Source organism: Neopsephotus bourkii, unplaced genomic scaffold, assembly GCF_033783945.1.
Source record: "Neopsephotus bourkii isolate Nb327-2 ecotype Australia unplaced genomic scaffold, CSIRO-AGI_Nbou_v1 NB_631, whole genome shotgun sequence".
NCBI lineage: Eukaryota > Metazoa > Chordata > Aves > Psittaciformes > Psittacidae > Neopsephotus > Neopsephotus bourkii.
The window spans coordinates 154,447-170,342 of NW_026901130.1; the positions used below are offsets into that span (position 1 = coordinate 154,447).

Sequence of the window (15,896 nt, forward strand, 5' to 3'; positions counted from 1 at the left end):
CCTCTGCTTTGAATAGTATCTCTGCAACAGCTCCATTTTATCCTTAAAGATCTCCATTGCCTCTAAGGCAAGGACACCTTCCACTAGACCAGGCTGCTCAAAGCCCCATCCAAGCTGGCCTTGAACACTTTCTGAATATTTATGATAACCTTCAGAAATGCCCCACACCAGCCAGAGTTCAGCACTCAGCTTCTCAGGGAGAAGATGCAAAATCTCTGGAAAACAGGCTGAAGTGCCTCCTCTTTTCAGACAGCTTTGCACAGCCTCGATGAGACTTTGAGATGGGCTGTAACAGCATGCGGCAACTGTGACACCAGCAGCAGCATGTACAGCACTTCCCAGCTCCCCAGTCCACCGTCACTTGCTCTGCCCAGAGGGTAGCGGCATGTCCCGCACACATGGCAAACAAGTGCCCCCTGGCTTCTGGCATGTCTGCTGCAGCCAAAAAGCCATTTGACAGCAGGGTGCCTGTCCCCTGCTTTCCTCTGGCCTCTGCCACTAAGCCCTTGCTCCTGGAGGTCCCCAGGCACAAGTTCAAATCTGATTAAATTTGAAGATATGCTTAAACTAAACATGCACTAGTAGAGATCACCCAAAAGAGGATCCCATCCAAATCAATAACCATGAGTAATGACTTTTGGAGGGTGGGTCTATTGGAAGCTGCATTGGTCCCCAGGACCAGCAGCGCCATGATGTGATGCGTTGGGCTGTTCATCTGTGACCCACAGCTGTGACTGAAATCAACTTTCATTTGCTGCTCCATGGTCCCTCTACCCCTTTTTAGTTGTGCTGTGAATGTAATCTGATGCACAATTAAAATCCCCATGGAAAAAGCTCTCAGGTTGATACCTACTCAGAGGGATTGTTTTGCGAAGGGTCAGTCAGGCAGGCTGTTAAGTACAGACATATAGAAGTGGTGATTTTGATAATTAATTTCTAGAGGTCACTAGTGGGGAGTGACTTCTGCTTTTGAAGTGCCGTTCCCAGTGATTGTTACCCTTTCTCAGTTTCTCTGTGATAATACACAATAGCTTTATTTTTTATCCATGTGCAAACATGGAGATTTTTTTTTCAGATTGGATGAGTTCTACAGCTCCACACCTGGACTGGTCTGCAACATGTTCTTTGTAACTATTGCCCCTCTGATGTACTGAGAATGACTTTCCTACATGACTGAGGGAAAGTACTTTGGAAATTATAAATGGGATTTTGCAAGGCTGTGTTTTATTTTATATTGATCTGCAGCTGTTAACATGTCCTAAAAATGCTGAATTGCTCTTAATGAGAACATGGATATGCTATTGCAGACTAATTTCCCCATCCTTCAGTTTTATAGCTACTGGATTTATGCAGTTAGCTTTTTTGTTGTTTTTTTTTTCTTTTCCAGGATATAGGTTGTCTGACAAAGAACCTCGAAATGTCAGTATTAATCAATACAGCATCAGAGAATCAGCAAATACAAGCTTGTAAGCCCGAAGAAGAAGGGAGTATCAACAATACCATAATCATCTCTTTACGCAAGCCAAAGCTTCAATGATAGTTCTGCCGCACAGGGCAAGGAAGTGTTTCTGTACCACTTCCGTCCCTTTTCTCAGCCCAGCCCTTTGTTCCAAAGACATCCTGAGCCATTCTCAGTCAAGGCAGTCCGACCTGGTGGTACAGCCCTGTGGCCTGCTGCTGTTTAAGCATGTCCTGTACAATGAGCATCTAAGATCTGAGAAGAACCACGTCCAAGCTTGGCATCTTCCTCCTCGCACCAGCAGGCATTGCAGCCAGGAGTTTGCCCAGTGCTTGGACCAGCCAGCCCCTGGCTCTTCACCAAGATGCATCCATTTCACAGGAGGGCATAATATTCATTTTTCAAACAGAGGCATCCATGTGATCTCCAAGCTGAAATGAAACGACAGACATGCATCTTCTTTATTCTTCTAAATGCATGAGTAGCAGTGCATTATAAGCATGTCAGCAAACTAGACCGGCTGATCTCAGTGTTAGCTCTGTAACACCATTCCTCAGCACCGCCTCTGCCTACACCATCCATTGCAGCCATGTTTTGGCTGAGAGCATCAGGAGTGATCACTTCCCCCCTGCAGCCATACAGTCAGGCACTGCACACATCAACTCTGCCCTTCTGGTCTCACTTCACCCACTGACACAGCTCAGCTGATGCAAAGAGACATGCTTCTGCCTTCTCTCCTTCAGCTGAGAATGAGCCCAGGAAGCAGGAAGACTAATGAGAATTGAGCAGTCTTCCTTGGTCAAAGGGACATACTCCTTTAGTGTTAGGTGGGTGCCACCACAGGTGATGGACTTTATAGGAGCAAAGGCAAGATGGAACTAGATGGAAATTACTAGTAGCCAGAGCACCCTATTATAGCCTTAGAGTTCATATTTTTAGGGATGTCCATTGGACAAGACAGCTTTGCTTGCTGTAGGGTCACACTCATTGTTTATTTCTTGGACGAATCTGAGAGAAAGTTTTAATTTCTCACAAAACTGGATTTTCCAAAGTGATGGTAGAAGCACTGTTTTGCAGGGTATGGGCATCAGACACAATTTATAGTCTTTATTTACTCACCAGCCAAACAGAGATTAAATTTGTCCTAGAATTAATGTATGTTTTCTGTAGGTGGTACCAATGTGCTGCTTCTGTGGTTTCCCTTTATATTTTAGGGTTAACATATTAAATTTGCTTTCCAAGTTGCTTTTGCCAAATTTATGCAAACTAATTCTTCTCCTGGCTGCAGTTTTTGTGCTTCTTGTAACATGTTTTCCCTGCATTTAATTTTTTTTTCCAATTTCCTTTTCTACCTATGCATTACATACTTTCCAGCTGACAGAACAAAAGGGACTGTTCAGAAACTCATCCAAAAAATAAAAGTAATTGACATAGGCACCAGCAAGAGAGTATAATTAATTCGGGCAATCCAGTCTTGAAAGTCAAAGTCCCTCTCTATGCCATGCTGAGGTGCCAGAGCACCACACTGCTTGACCTGCCAGTTAGGCAGAAGCCTTCATCCTTCTGTTCTGCATTTGCCCTGAAACACCTGGCTAACTGCAGGGAGATGCCTACATGCAAGGGACCCAGAAAGGAGGGGAACTGAGTTGTTTTCATGGTTTAAACCCCATGTCAATAAAACAAAAGCCATTCTTCAAGGGATATTTCAGACCTTGCCATTACTGGGTGAATGACTTACACATTAAGATTATGGTCTCCTGCTCTTTCTTTACTGCTTTATTCACAGCCTCGTAGCCCTTTCAATCCTTTCTGTAAAATAAGTTGTTTCCCCCCAAAGCAGCTGTCTTACCCAGCTCACCTCATAGAGTGGCAAGTTAGGTGCTTTCCTGCAACAAGCGAGATGAGCTTTGGATCTTCCTCAACAAGAGTTAGGAACTGAACATTCACACACAGTCTCCTCGCTAAGTTAATACAGGGAAAGAAGCAGTGTTGCCATTTTTTAAAGGAGCTATGGCTGTGCCATTGCTGTGTTGAAACCTGCACAGACATACCTACTTGGTGAGACCCCTCAGCAGTCAGGTGGATTGACACCGACTTGTGAATCTTATACAGGCACATGTTTGAGATAAATGTCATGACTTGCATGGCACCAAAAGTAGCAGTTCTCTCACCCTGTGCAACAACAGTACTCACAATGCTGAAAGTATTGCAGCAGCTGCAGCCTAAGCGTCTACCACAGCTTTACAAAAATTTGAGAGTTTTGTCCTTAGTACATGCTCAGGGGACAGTTTAAGAGAATGGAAATAGAAATTCTAGTTTTAGACCCTACTGCTCCCACAAATAAGTAATGTTCTACTTGCTTTTTCATGCTATTACAATAATAAAATGCAATAAATAAAATCCAAGTACCATGGGAGGCAGATGGAGAACCCATTGGCCTTGAAGGCAAGCATTTCTTCCATGCTCTCATTTATTCTAAATATGTACATGAATACATGAAACAGGAAAAGCAACACAAACACAATAGTACTTTTACCTTTGCTGAAACCTCAAAATCTCATGTTACATAAATGCATTCAGGAAAGGAATTTCTCCTGCCACAGCCTCCCTTCTTCTCCCCAGGCATCTCCTAAAGTTGTTCCATTAAAAACTGCTATACATCCTGCACTGTAAGTATATGCAGAGCTAAAACCCCATGGTCTATAGCAGCAGATGGATACGGGTAGAAGAGAGGCACAGAATACTGCAGTGTATCAAAGAAATGATGGGAAATTGTAAAACAGTTGTTGTTTAACCCCAGCCAGCACCTAAGCACCACACAGCCACTTGCTCTTTTCCCCTGCAGTGGGACGTGGGAAAGAACTGGAAGGGTAAAGTGAGAAAATTCCTGGGTTGAGATAAATATGGTTTAATGGGTAAAGCAAAAGCTGCACACACAAGCAAGGCAGAAAAAGTAATTCATTCACTACTTCCCATGGTCAGGCAGGTGTTCAGCTGTCTCCAGGAGAGCAGAGCTCCATCACATGTAGTGGTTACTTGGGAAGAAAAACACCATCACTCCAAAAGTCACTCTTCCCTTTTCTTGCCCCAGCTGTACATGCTGAGCATGACACCATACCATATGGTAGGGGATATGCCTTGGGTCAGTGGGAGTCACCTGTCCCAGCTGTCCTCTCACAACTCCTTGCACACCCCCAGCCTGCTCACTGGTGGAGTGGTGTAAGGAGCAAAGGCTTTGACTCTATGTAAACACTGCTCAGCAATAGTGAAAACATCCCTGTGTTATCAACACTTAGCAGCACAAATGTAAAACATAGCTCCCCACAAGCTACTGTGAACAATTGGCAGCAACAGAAGAAATGCAAAATGGAGCAAAACTGCTCAGATATGGCTATAAGCAACTTTTTTCCCTCTTGTCTAGTAAAACTTTTCCTTCAACATTTGTGCGAGTGGATATTAGAGCTGCAAGACCAGTGTATTATCTGTCTCAGGGCTTTTGCCACTTACCTTGTATCCCCTGTCACATGGGTGACAGACTGTTGGATTTTGACTGTGCATATAAATTACTCAATAGTTTCATTTCAGAGGAAATCAAGGTTTTTTTCCTGAGCCTAAACATTCTTCTTCACATCCATCAACCTGCTTTCTGATGATACTAAAGATAAAATGAAAATATGACATATTTACTCATGACCTTATACATGTATGGAAGGATGACCCAGACAAGCATTTTCATCATTTTGCAGTCATCTACTTTTATCATTCACTAGGTGGTTAATGGAATTCATCTTCATGTGTCATCTAGTACTATTTTCAGAGTGCAGCCACACACTATCATCAATGATTAACATCTCAAATGGTATTATTTCTACAGCAGTTTTAATCAAAAGGTAAAAAATCACTTCTCTAAGGACTACGTATGTAGTCCATTATTTGGCTTGATTGAAAAACAAGTAATTGTGAAAATGAATGTGATAATTATATTTGAGATTGACCCAACCGATACATCAGTGAGGTGAGAATACATGGAGAATCCAGCTGTTAACTGAGTTTCAAGCTTTATTATTCCTGTCTATCAAATCCTTCCATCTTCAGAAAAGATCTTAAGCTTTTTATGTGTGCTGAGATGTGATGGGCTGGTGAGAACATGAAGTAATATTTTACTGCACAAATGACAGAACAGAGCACCATGAAATACGGTAGTAATATGTGAAACCCAAGATTTTTCATTTTTATTTTACTGATTGTTTTGCAAATACATAGAAGGACTTCAACATTTAGTTTGCAGAGTTTACAGTACAACTACATTTTCTATAACATTTCATTTTTTTGCTTTTTCAGGGCAAGAGTCAATAAAATATAAAGTTAAATAAGTCCAATGTGATAATATAGTAGAATCATCTTCTTCTTCAGGACAAATGATATCAGCTGTCCTGTCTTGTGAAGTGCTGTCAAGCAGGGGATATCTCAGTGATGTCCCAATAAACATTCATGAATGTCATCAACCACTGAAGAGGAATAAGATGCTCTCATCCCTGTAATACCAATCATCACAACTACTACTCAGAGTAAACCTCACCTACAAAACCACACTTGCCCCACAGAAAGGCAGATACTTAGAAGTGCTTTAATTTCTAATCCTACTTTACAAATCAGCTAAAAAGTGGAGTCACAGCTTGTTGCAATTAGCTTGTGCGGACACATGAAATTTTCTTAACAATACCAATATTCTACCACAACATATTGTCCTCAAGATAAAAAAATTAAAGGGTGACATGCAGATATTTGCACCACTTGTATATGGAGAAAGCCTGTTCTCCTTTCTTCCCCAGTTTTCAGCACTATAGTGACTTTCACTCTCTTGCATTAACAGTGATACAAATAAGACAAGACAGAGAGCTGTTGGTGAAGTGCAATCTGCAAACTGAAGAGAAAAAAATAATCTGTTGCACAGACCTTTGCTGGTTATTTCTCACAACATCCCTGTGAGGTAGGAAGAAAAACATCTCCTTTCCAGCAACAGGAGACAAGGCAGAGAGCACAGATGACATTTGTCAAGGCAGTATGTGGAGAACTGGAAAAACTGAAACTCAGGAGTTCTTGGCTCTTAGTTCTTTGCTTCAGAAACCAAGGTGCTAACCTCTCAGGCATTAAGTCATCAGTCTTTTTATAGCCATACATTAATGACAGATACGGCTTCTGTGCGTACGCCAGCAAAGCACAGTTCTATTGCAGAAGCAGCATACTCCTGATGCTGCCCTTAGACACTTCCCTTGTACTTTATATACGTCAATAAATGTTCGTTGCAATAAACTAATCAGTCTTACAATTAATGTAGCAGAGGTAATTGCAATAGATCCGCATTTCACTTACAGACTTCTTAAACACTTCCCAGCTATTTAAATACATTTGTTTGTTTGCTTGTTTGGATATACTGTTACTCCCTTTCCTTGTATAATAGTTTTTATATTCCTTCCCTAAAACCAGCATCCATTCTGGGTACTCTTTATGAGAACTTTGGGGGATGACGAACAAGACACCTTCAGGGATCACACGCATCCCATCAGAGCAACTTTTCACCCATCCTTGGCCATGAAGGTAAAGGCAGGCACCTTTTGCTGTGTACAGCACTCCACAAGGGTCAGAATTGTCACTGAAGTGTCTTTATGTACTGGGAAGAGGCCTCTGGTCTGCTCTATCCAAAACCAAAACTGTTTCATACTGAGCTAAAATGGAGTAAACTATATAGAGAATTTTAATCTGCAAAACTCTGTGAGCAGAACTTCAGGCTACCTCCATAGCAATAGAAATAGCCAAACTTAAGAATGTCACTTGTTTGGAATGAGTAAGTAACATAGCAAATACATTTAAACAGAGAAAATAGCTGAAAACTAAATCTAGGTAAAAACTAGCTTGTGCTAATCCTGCATTAAGATATTCTAAAGCACTTTGATCAATATAGTTTCAAGTCTTGCATGCAAATTAGCTATCAACAAAATCCCTAGCATATGTTTAGCAGTAGCCTTTGTACAACACGTTTCTTTGCTGTGGGCTCAGCATCAGGCCTTGCCTACACATACAGGCTGCACAACAGCCTATCACCTGTTAGCACCCACCAGCTCAAGTCATACAACTTGGTACTCTGGCAGTACTTTTGTGCTAGCATAAAAGTGCTTACAAAGGCATTTTGTTTATTCCTTTGTGGGAAGAGGGATAATCTACACTGGTATTGACAAGAAATTTGAAAATAACTGTTTAGAGTTAAGTGTAACTAAAGAAAGTAATCTCACTAATCAAAATAGTTTTACTGCTTTAAAACCTATGTGTGGATCAAGACAAATTTTAAAATTGTCCATGAAAGAGAAGCATTTCTTATTTCAGAATGGAAAAATGCAGTACAAAGGCTAGTACAGGAGCTAAACATTGCTGGATTTTTTTATTCAATTTTTGGTTCCCTAGAAATGAGTTATACTTTTTCCACAACAAACACTGTCTATGGTGAATACCTCACATATCTAGTATTCAGATGCCTTCCATACCATATCCCCATACTGTTTATCACTGCATATCACAAGTATGATAGGCATATATATACATACATATTTATTTGCGCATCTACATTTTACATGTTTTTCAGTCACTTAATTTGCTCCAGTCCTGATGTCAAAATTATGTCAGAATTATGTCAGGAACTATTGTAACTGAAGTGTTTAACAGGTTCCTATTTACATGAATGACAGAAACCATTATACTTGGAGAGAACACTGTATTTTAGTAAATGCAGATCTCCAGTCAATTAGATATGTATAATAAAGACATATTGTGCTGATCTGGGATGTGATATCTAATGCTGTCATACTACCTATTTGCAAAAATAACAGTAATTTTGTAATTAATAACAGGGAAAGGAAGATCTTTATCAAATAGCAGAACGAGTGTGAGAGACTGACTTTTCATTTTGATTCTCTCATGGTGTTCATTCTAGTTATCATGAAGTCGCTTCCAAACTGTTTAATTTCTGCTGATTCCTCAATTGACATGTGGTGCAAACTTTTTACACTTAACCAACTGTATTCCTTTAGAAAGAATCTTCCAAGTGCCCACAGCATTACCTTCCCAGTTCTCTGTGTAACACTGCAAGGTCAGACCTCACTCCAGAAACAATCTTAATTTGCCTTTGAATGGAGGCTAGGGAGAATTATTATATCTGGAAAGTAAGAGCAGTTCAAGTAGGACAGTTGTGCAGCTGCCAGTTGTATGCATGGGGACAGAGACTAATCCTCCTCCTTCACGTTAGCCCCATTCCTGTTTGCATGATTTAATTTGCCATCCAGAGGGACCTTGACATGCTTGTGAGGTGGGCTGAAGCCAGCCTAATGAAGTTTAATCAAGCCAAGTGCAAGGTCCTACACCTGGGTCAGAGCAATCCCAGACACAGCTACAGGTTGGGCAGAGAAGAGATTCAGAGCAGCCCTGCGGAGAAGGACTTGGGGGTGTTGGCCAATGAGAAACTCAACATGAGCAGGCTTTAGTATGCGCTCACAGCCCAGAAAGCCAACTGTATCCTGGGCTGCATCAAAAGGAGTGTGACCAGCAGGTCGAAGGAGGTGATCCTGCCGCTTTACTCTGCTCTTATGAGACCTCACTTGGAGTATTGTGTGCAGTTCTGGTGTCCTCAACATAAAAAGGAGATGGAACTGTTGGAACAAGTCCAGAGGAGGGCCACGGGAATGATCAGGGGACTGAAGCACCTCCCATATGAAGATAGGCTGAGAAAGCTGGGGTTGTTCAGCCTGGAGAAGAGAAGGCTGCGTGGAGACCTCATAGCAGCCTTTCAGTATCTGAAGGGGGCCTGTAAGAATGCTGGGGATGGACTCTTCATTAGGGACTGTAGTGCTAGGACGAGGAGTAATGGGTTAAAACTTAAACAGGGGAAGTTTAGATTGCATATAAGGAAGAAGGTCTTTACTGTAAGGGTGGTGAAGTACTGGAATGGGTTACCCAGGGAGGTTGTGAATGCTCTGTCCCTGGCGGTTTTCAAGGCCAGGTTGGACAGAGCCTTGGGTGAGATGGTTTAGTGTGAGGTGTCCCTGCCCATGGCAGGGGGATTGGAACTAGATGTTCTTAAGGTCCTTTCCAACCCTAACTGTTCTATGATTCTGTGATTCTATGAATTATAAGGGATCAGAGTTGGACTGTGGGAGGTGTAGGACTCTTAATGTCAACAGACACACACTGTGAAGCATCAGATACAGTCAGTACTAAGGACCTAGTTATTTCCACCTGTATAAAGGGTTTTGTCACTCATGAAAATTTTCAAGAAAAGGGAAGTTCATATTCCTGATATCTCTCTACAGGTGTGTAGATTTGCTCTAGACCACTCTAGGAAAAAACAACACACCTTTACAGGCACAGGAGAATGCACATTCTAAATGCTGTAGTTCCAGAGCAATGGAGTGACTTCTAAGTTTAATGACATCAGGAAAAGGAGAAGCAATTTTAAGTTTGCATGGACATTTTCTGATTCTGTGTAAAAAAATGTAATGTTTGGCAGAGAGACTACAAGGCTTTCTTTTTCTTTTTTTTTTTTGACAATGTTAATATTAGCATAACATCATCCAAAATAAATTCACCCTTCCATTAAAACTGGTAATGTAATGAAAGCAAAATACAATTCTGATAGTCACAGCCTGAGTTTAAGTATCTGGAAACTACTTAACAAGCCCTTAGGAAAAAAAAAAAAAAATAAAAAGAAGACAAAGAAGAAGTAAAATTCCAAACCAGACATCAATTTCTCTTCACTGAGCGTCCGTTTGGAAACAAGTTTTCTGGCAAGTTAAGCCCAGTCTGTATTTCATATTTAAATCTGCCTCATTGGTGTTAGTTTTGGTGAAACCTAGCAGAAAAGAGGGAAAAAAACACAACAGTTGGCATACAGATATAGCAGTACAACCCACTATTCAGTTTGACCTCTATCAACACTGTGCCACTGAGGACTAGAGATACTGTATTTATTTAAACTAATATATTTACAGGATTTCTGAGCTAAACACTCCCACCACTATATTTTCTGATGCGGGAATGCAAGATATGTGTGGTGTGCTAGTATCCGTCCTCTAAACTTCATTTATCTGGGGTTGGGTTATTGCTTTAAGAATACAAGCAGATTAAATAAACTTGGAAAGCTGAACCTGTACTCGCCCCTGCTAACTGCATGGTCTTCTTGCGTAACTTACAGTGCCAGCAGAAGAGATAGCTGTACTCAGGTGAAGGAGCTCCTCAGTGGTATATTGCATGAACATCACTCAAAAACAGGCCTTGACTTAGTTAATGCACCGGCCCATAAATTGTTATGGGTGCAGAAGTAGTCAACTGAGTTTTGGAACATGCACATTAGAAAGGGACATACAATCAAATGTATATTACAATATACATATTGTACTTACAGCATATGTAACCTTTGATTTGATATTAATTTGAAGATGACATAATTCAGTACTTCTAATTTTACCTGTTTTTTTTTTTAATTTGCCTTCTTTCATTCACATTCATTTGATTTGTTTGATGATGATGTAGTTTAATATTTCTAATTTTACCTTTAAAAAAAAAAACTTGCCCTTTTCCATTCATATTACTTTTTTTGTGACAGCACACATTCTATTGTTTTAATCCCATACACTTGTAAAAATAAATTAGTGATATTGGAAGACATCCATCAGGACAAAAATAAAACACAGTAAGCTTCAATAGGAAACTAGATGAGGAAAGAAGGTTTAAATGGAAACAATATAAGACACTGAAGAGTAGCAGTGGTTTAACCTGGACTGCAGGTCTACACAAATATCCTGAGGAAAAGCTCTGAAGATCCAAGCCTCTTCATATATCTCCTGTTCTCAGCCCTATTTAAATATTTGCTCCAGTATCAAAACCAAAACCAACTCGTGATCTTGTTCAGGATAAAAAACACTTCCACAGATAATCTGGCTCCTAGTTCATTAATTCATCCCTGTGAAATATCACATACTGCATTCCTTCTGCCTCCTTCTCCCATCTTTTTCACTTAATGGTACTGAACAAGCTACCTCATGCAAAAGTGACATATAAAGGCCTTTCCAAGCATTAAAGCCTCTTTTCTTTTGAGAGTACAGGGCTGTATTTCCTGTACCAGTTAGATTTTTACACTTTCCTTCCTCTAGCCACTATCTATTATTATTTATAATCTTAGGAGAATAACCACCAAGAAAAGCTTCGTTCATGAAGAATGTGTTTACTGTATCAAATGCTAACGAAATGTTTTTGGGAGATGGAAACTGTTCATTGATTTTTTAAAGTTGAGTGTGAACTAAGATAATAAATAGATGTAAGAGATACAAGTGCAGAGGAGATGGAGAAGCTCCCTGTGGGCACCAGCTTTCCTTGACTAACCTCAGAAACGTTTCAACACTCCTGACTCTAAGTACTTATGTATCTCACTCAGTTTGTGCCTAGTTCTGCCTTACACAGGGATAGTTCCATTGAATTGGAGGCAAAAACTAGAGGGTGAAGATAGCACCACTAAAATCCGTATTCTGCAGTTAATGACAAAAGCCAGTTACTGGAGGAGATTGTTCTTTTCTGCTAATGTAGGTTTTGGTGCCATCAAAACCTCAAGTGTTTTACATTTGAATAAGCAGGTTACGTTAAATGTAATGTCTGCACATCTGATTCTAACAGCTATCATTTGTGTCTACCACTGTCCGCTTCAGACATGGTCAGATCCCCCTGACTGCTGAAATGCCAGAATGCCAGATGAAGACACTAGAGGTGGTGAGAACCCAGCACCACTCAGAAATGGACTCAAATGCAGCTGTTTAAATAAAATGGGATTAAATAAGCATAAAACTGCTAATGTAACAAAAAGGAAGGTTTGTGCTTAGAAAACAAAGGCTAATCAAGTCTGAAATACAGAAAGCCCCCGACTTTTAAATCCCGTAAGAGTCTATCAATTTGGTAAGGGCTGAATGTGCTTAATGACGTCTGTTTTACAGTATACATCCACACAATTGCTACTTTTTTACAGTACCTCCTAAGCACATTCTTGATATTATTTCACTTACAGGAAGAACAGCGTATCTTGGAAGCCTCACAGTACTTTGTTACCATTAAACAAGAAGGTATACTGGGGGAGGAGTTTGAATGGGCAGTCCTGTAAGCAGCCTACAAACTCGTAAGAAAAAGGACACAGGGTCTCCAGGATTTCCTGCAGCTCAAGCTCATTGGCTCTGATTTCCAAGCCAAGCTACCCTTCCAGCTACACAACACCGCCCTGTGCTTACTTAGTTTTATTTCTTTATAGCAAGCAGTTCTTTCAAGACCTGGTTCTGAATGATGCTTAGTTCTAATAATTTCTAATGACCTCAACAGGTGTGCAAAAGCAAGTTATTGTTCAGGAATGTAAAGAATCAGAAAAAAAGAAACACAAACCAAAACAAAAAGATGGCCAGCTTTAGCATAGTTGTTAAAACAAGTTGCTTATCCCTTATTAACTACTAATTATCTGAAATGGCAGACAAAAGCAAACTACATTTCCAACATCAACTTTTGTACAAAACTCTGTTCCTAATGTGACTTTGACAATGGGGGTGATTGATCAGGAGAAAACACAACATCCATTTAAAAATGGACTCAATACTTGACATCCCATTTCCTCAAAGGAAATGTTCTTCCAGAAAATAAAACCTTATCCTCTATTATTTTTTACTCACTGGCAGATGCTTTTCCTAAACTGTTATCTTTTAAGATCATTTTGTAAAACTGAGCTTTTACCAAAAAAAAAAAAAAAAAAAAAAAAAAGAGAGACACTTATCCTAATTATTTTTATAATGAAATAGAAATTCAGAAGTATCGTTCTCTCATGGTCTCCTTTGTAAAACCAGTACTGGCCCAAACAGATTACCTGCCAAGGTGATCTATATGCTAGGCTACAGCAAATCTGATTTAAGCATACAAGATAAGCCAACATTTTGTCTTCACAGCACAGTAAAATTGAGGGTGAATAGTTAATTTTTTATGTAATGCCAGTCTTTAATGAAGATTGTTGACTCTAAATCACATGTTCTTTGACATTCTGTTGCTGCAAATGTCCTTTAGAAGATGTTTTCCCAAATAAATAAGCAGGCTGTGAAAATGGGAATGCACAGCTGAATGTGTCTCGAAAAAAGCTGTATTGGCTATAAAATAGCTTATAAAGGAGTAGTCTGCATGAGGCAGATAGTTACATATAAAGTTACAGCTATCCCTTACAGTCTCACTTGTAATGAACTTATAGAGATGCTTGTTTCAGTTCAGATCACCCACTGCACTCATGGAATAAAGCTGCTAGAAAAGGGTCAACTCCTCATTTTCCAACCATCATTTGCTTCAAACTAGCAAAACATATGATCCATAAAACTGTAGCAATACAGTATCACTAAAGTTCCTGTCACTGATATAAACAAGAACAAGATGTTTCGTTCAGTGAACATAAATAATCAGAGGGACAACTGTTATTCTTGCAAGGAAGCCTGAGGCAAAGTCTTGAAATGTGGAAAAAAGGACCAAGGATGCTGCTTTCTTTAATAAAGAAATAATTGTGGTTCATGTTTCCTGTCTTTAGTGCTATAGAGATTTCGGGCGCTTTCCTATTTAGCAATCAGTAGGTAACACTGACCCCCACACATTTCCTGGCAGAGGTACATGCTCTGCTAGCAAGATCTGCTTTGCAAGCATTTATGCAAGCTGCATGCTGTTAGGGTAAGTATATAATAGTGCATAAACCAAGCAGTATCTACATTTTTCATGCCCACAGCTCCTTTAGTGTGGCTCGGGATTTCATGCATGATGATGGCAGCTGTACAAAACACACTGCATCAGTTTGCCTCCATGAGCGCTAGGAAATGGTGCCTGTGAAATGTCCCTTTCTGATCCCAGTGAAACAGATCCCAGAGACCTAGACAGTGGAGTGTTGCAATACCTCTCATCAGTTGCTAACTTCAGGCTACCCTAAAGATTCAGGATTTATGCCACTGCTTTGCAACATTCACAGTAAAGTACAAAGGGATAGTGGGTGGTGCTAATCTTTTCTTTGGTTCTAATAGCCTTGCCCTATCATATCCACCATGCTGCTGTAAAGCTTAATCTCATAGCCCATCATTTTAAGATTACCACTTCTTTATCTGAATTCTTTGGCTGCTTCTGCTTTCATTGCCTTAAGCATAGGCTGCTGGACTTCGAGTAACTCACTCTGAATTAATACATACATACGTGCCACCTGAACCAGAAAGAAACCACTGCTTCCAAACAAGCAGGTTTGGAACATGTAATGACTGGTGTCTTCTGAAAACAAAGGTCCTCTACTGCAGTGTCGGTCTATTTAAATGCTTACTATACATCATACCATTAAATCATGAAGTTTATCCCCAAATCAAATATACAAGGCAAAACCAAAGTTCCTGACTGCAAAAGACACAAACTTAGAAGGTTGTCCTTGTTTCAGCTGCAACAGGTTGATTTTTGGGGGTTTTTTCCTCCTTCCGTGGAGCTGGTGCAGTGCTGTGCTTTGGCTTCAGTCTGACAATAGTACTGATTGGTTTAATTGTTGCCAAGTAGCACTTACTCTGATCAAGGACTTTTCAGTCTCCCGTGTTCTGCTACTGATGAGGGGTACAGGATGCCAGAGGGAAGCAGGAACAGGACACCTGACCCAGAGTAGCCAAAGGGGTATTCCTTACCACAGCACATCATACCCAGTATATAAACAGGGGGGAGTGACCCAGAAGAGCCCAGTCACTGCTCAGGTCGGGCTGGGTATTGATCATTGGGTGGTGAGCAATTGTACTGTGCGTCACTTGCGTTTACTGTTTTTTTCCTTTCCCCTTTTAGTCTTACATTATCTCCCCTTATTATTTCCCTTATCATTATTATTAGTAGTAGTAGTTTTATATTATACTTTAGCTATTGGACTCTTATCTCAACCCGTGAGGTTTACATTGTTTCCATTCTCCTCCCTACCTCTCCTGGATGCTGAATGAATAATTTATTTTAAAGACATAATTGCTGAGCATGGAAAGTTGCTTCTAGCATAAATTAAAAAATAACAATGAACTCTATAAAATGTTACATGGAAAATTAATAAAGAAGGAAAGTGAATTTGTAGCAGTTTCCTGCTTCTGCAATTGCAGGACACTTGTCTCTAACCAAACAATTGTTCTCAGGTAAATGAATGTATTTTCAGAAGTAAACACATCTTTACTTAGAATATTTAAGAAAAACATAACTACCAAATTTAGTTATCAGAAATTACAGGAATTGTAGAGAAATTCCACAAGCTCATTCCTCAGATAGTTTTACTTACTACCAGTAGTATGTTCAACCCTTAATAACAAACTCTTTTACATACTAACTGCTCTGCAATCTTTCA

The 15,896-nt window shown here is 40.0% G+C and overlaps 1 protein-coding gene across 2 annotated transcripts in view; it reads right to left on the minus strand.

The window, feature by feature from the left end:
- Positions 1-1,501: 1,501 nt before the first annotated feature.
- OXCT1 (3-oxoacid CoA-transferase 1) overlaps positions 1,502-15,896 on the minus strand; it is a 93,826-nt gene continuing 79,431 nt past the window's right edge. Inside the window, exon 17 of one of the 2 annotated variants that reach the window (XM_061352168.1) lies at positions 1,502-1,890. In XM_061352168.1, the coding sequence (XP_061208152.1) occupies positions 1,861-1,890 (30 nt within the window). In that variant the 3' untranslated portion in view covers positions 1,502-1,860. Of the gene's footprint in view, positions 1,891-9,911; positions 10,356-15,896 lie in introns of those variants that run through there. The other variant, XM_061352166.1, reaches the window with a different exon arrangement.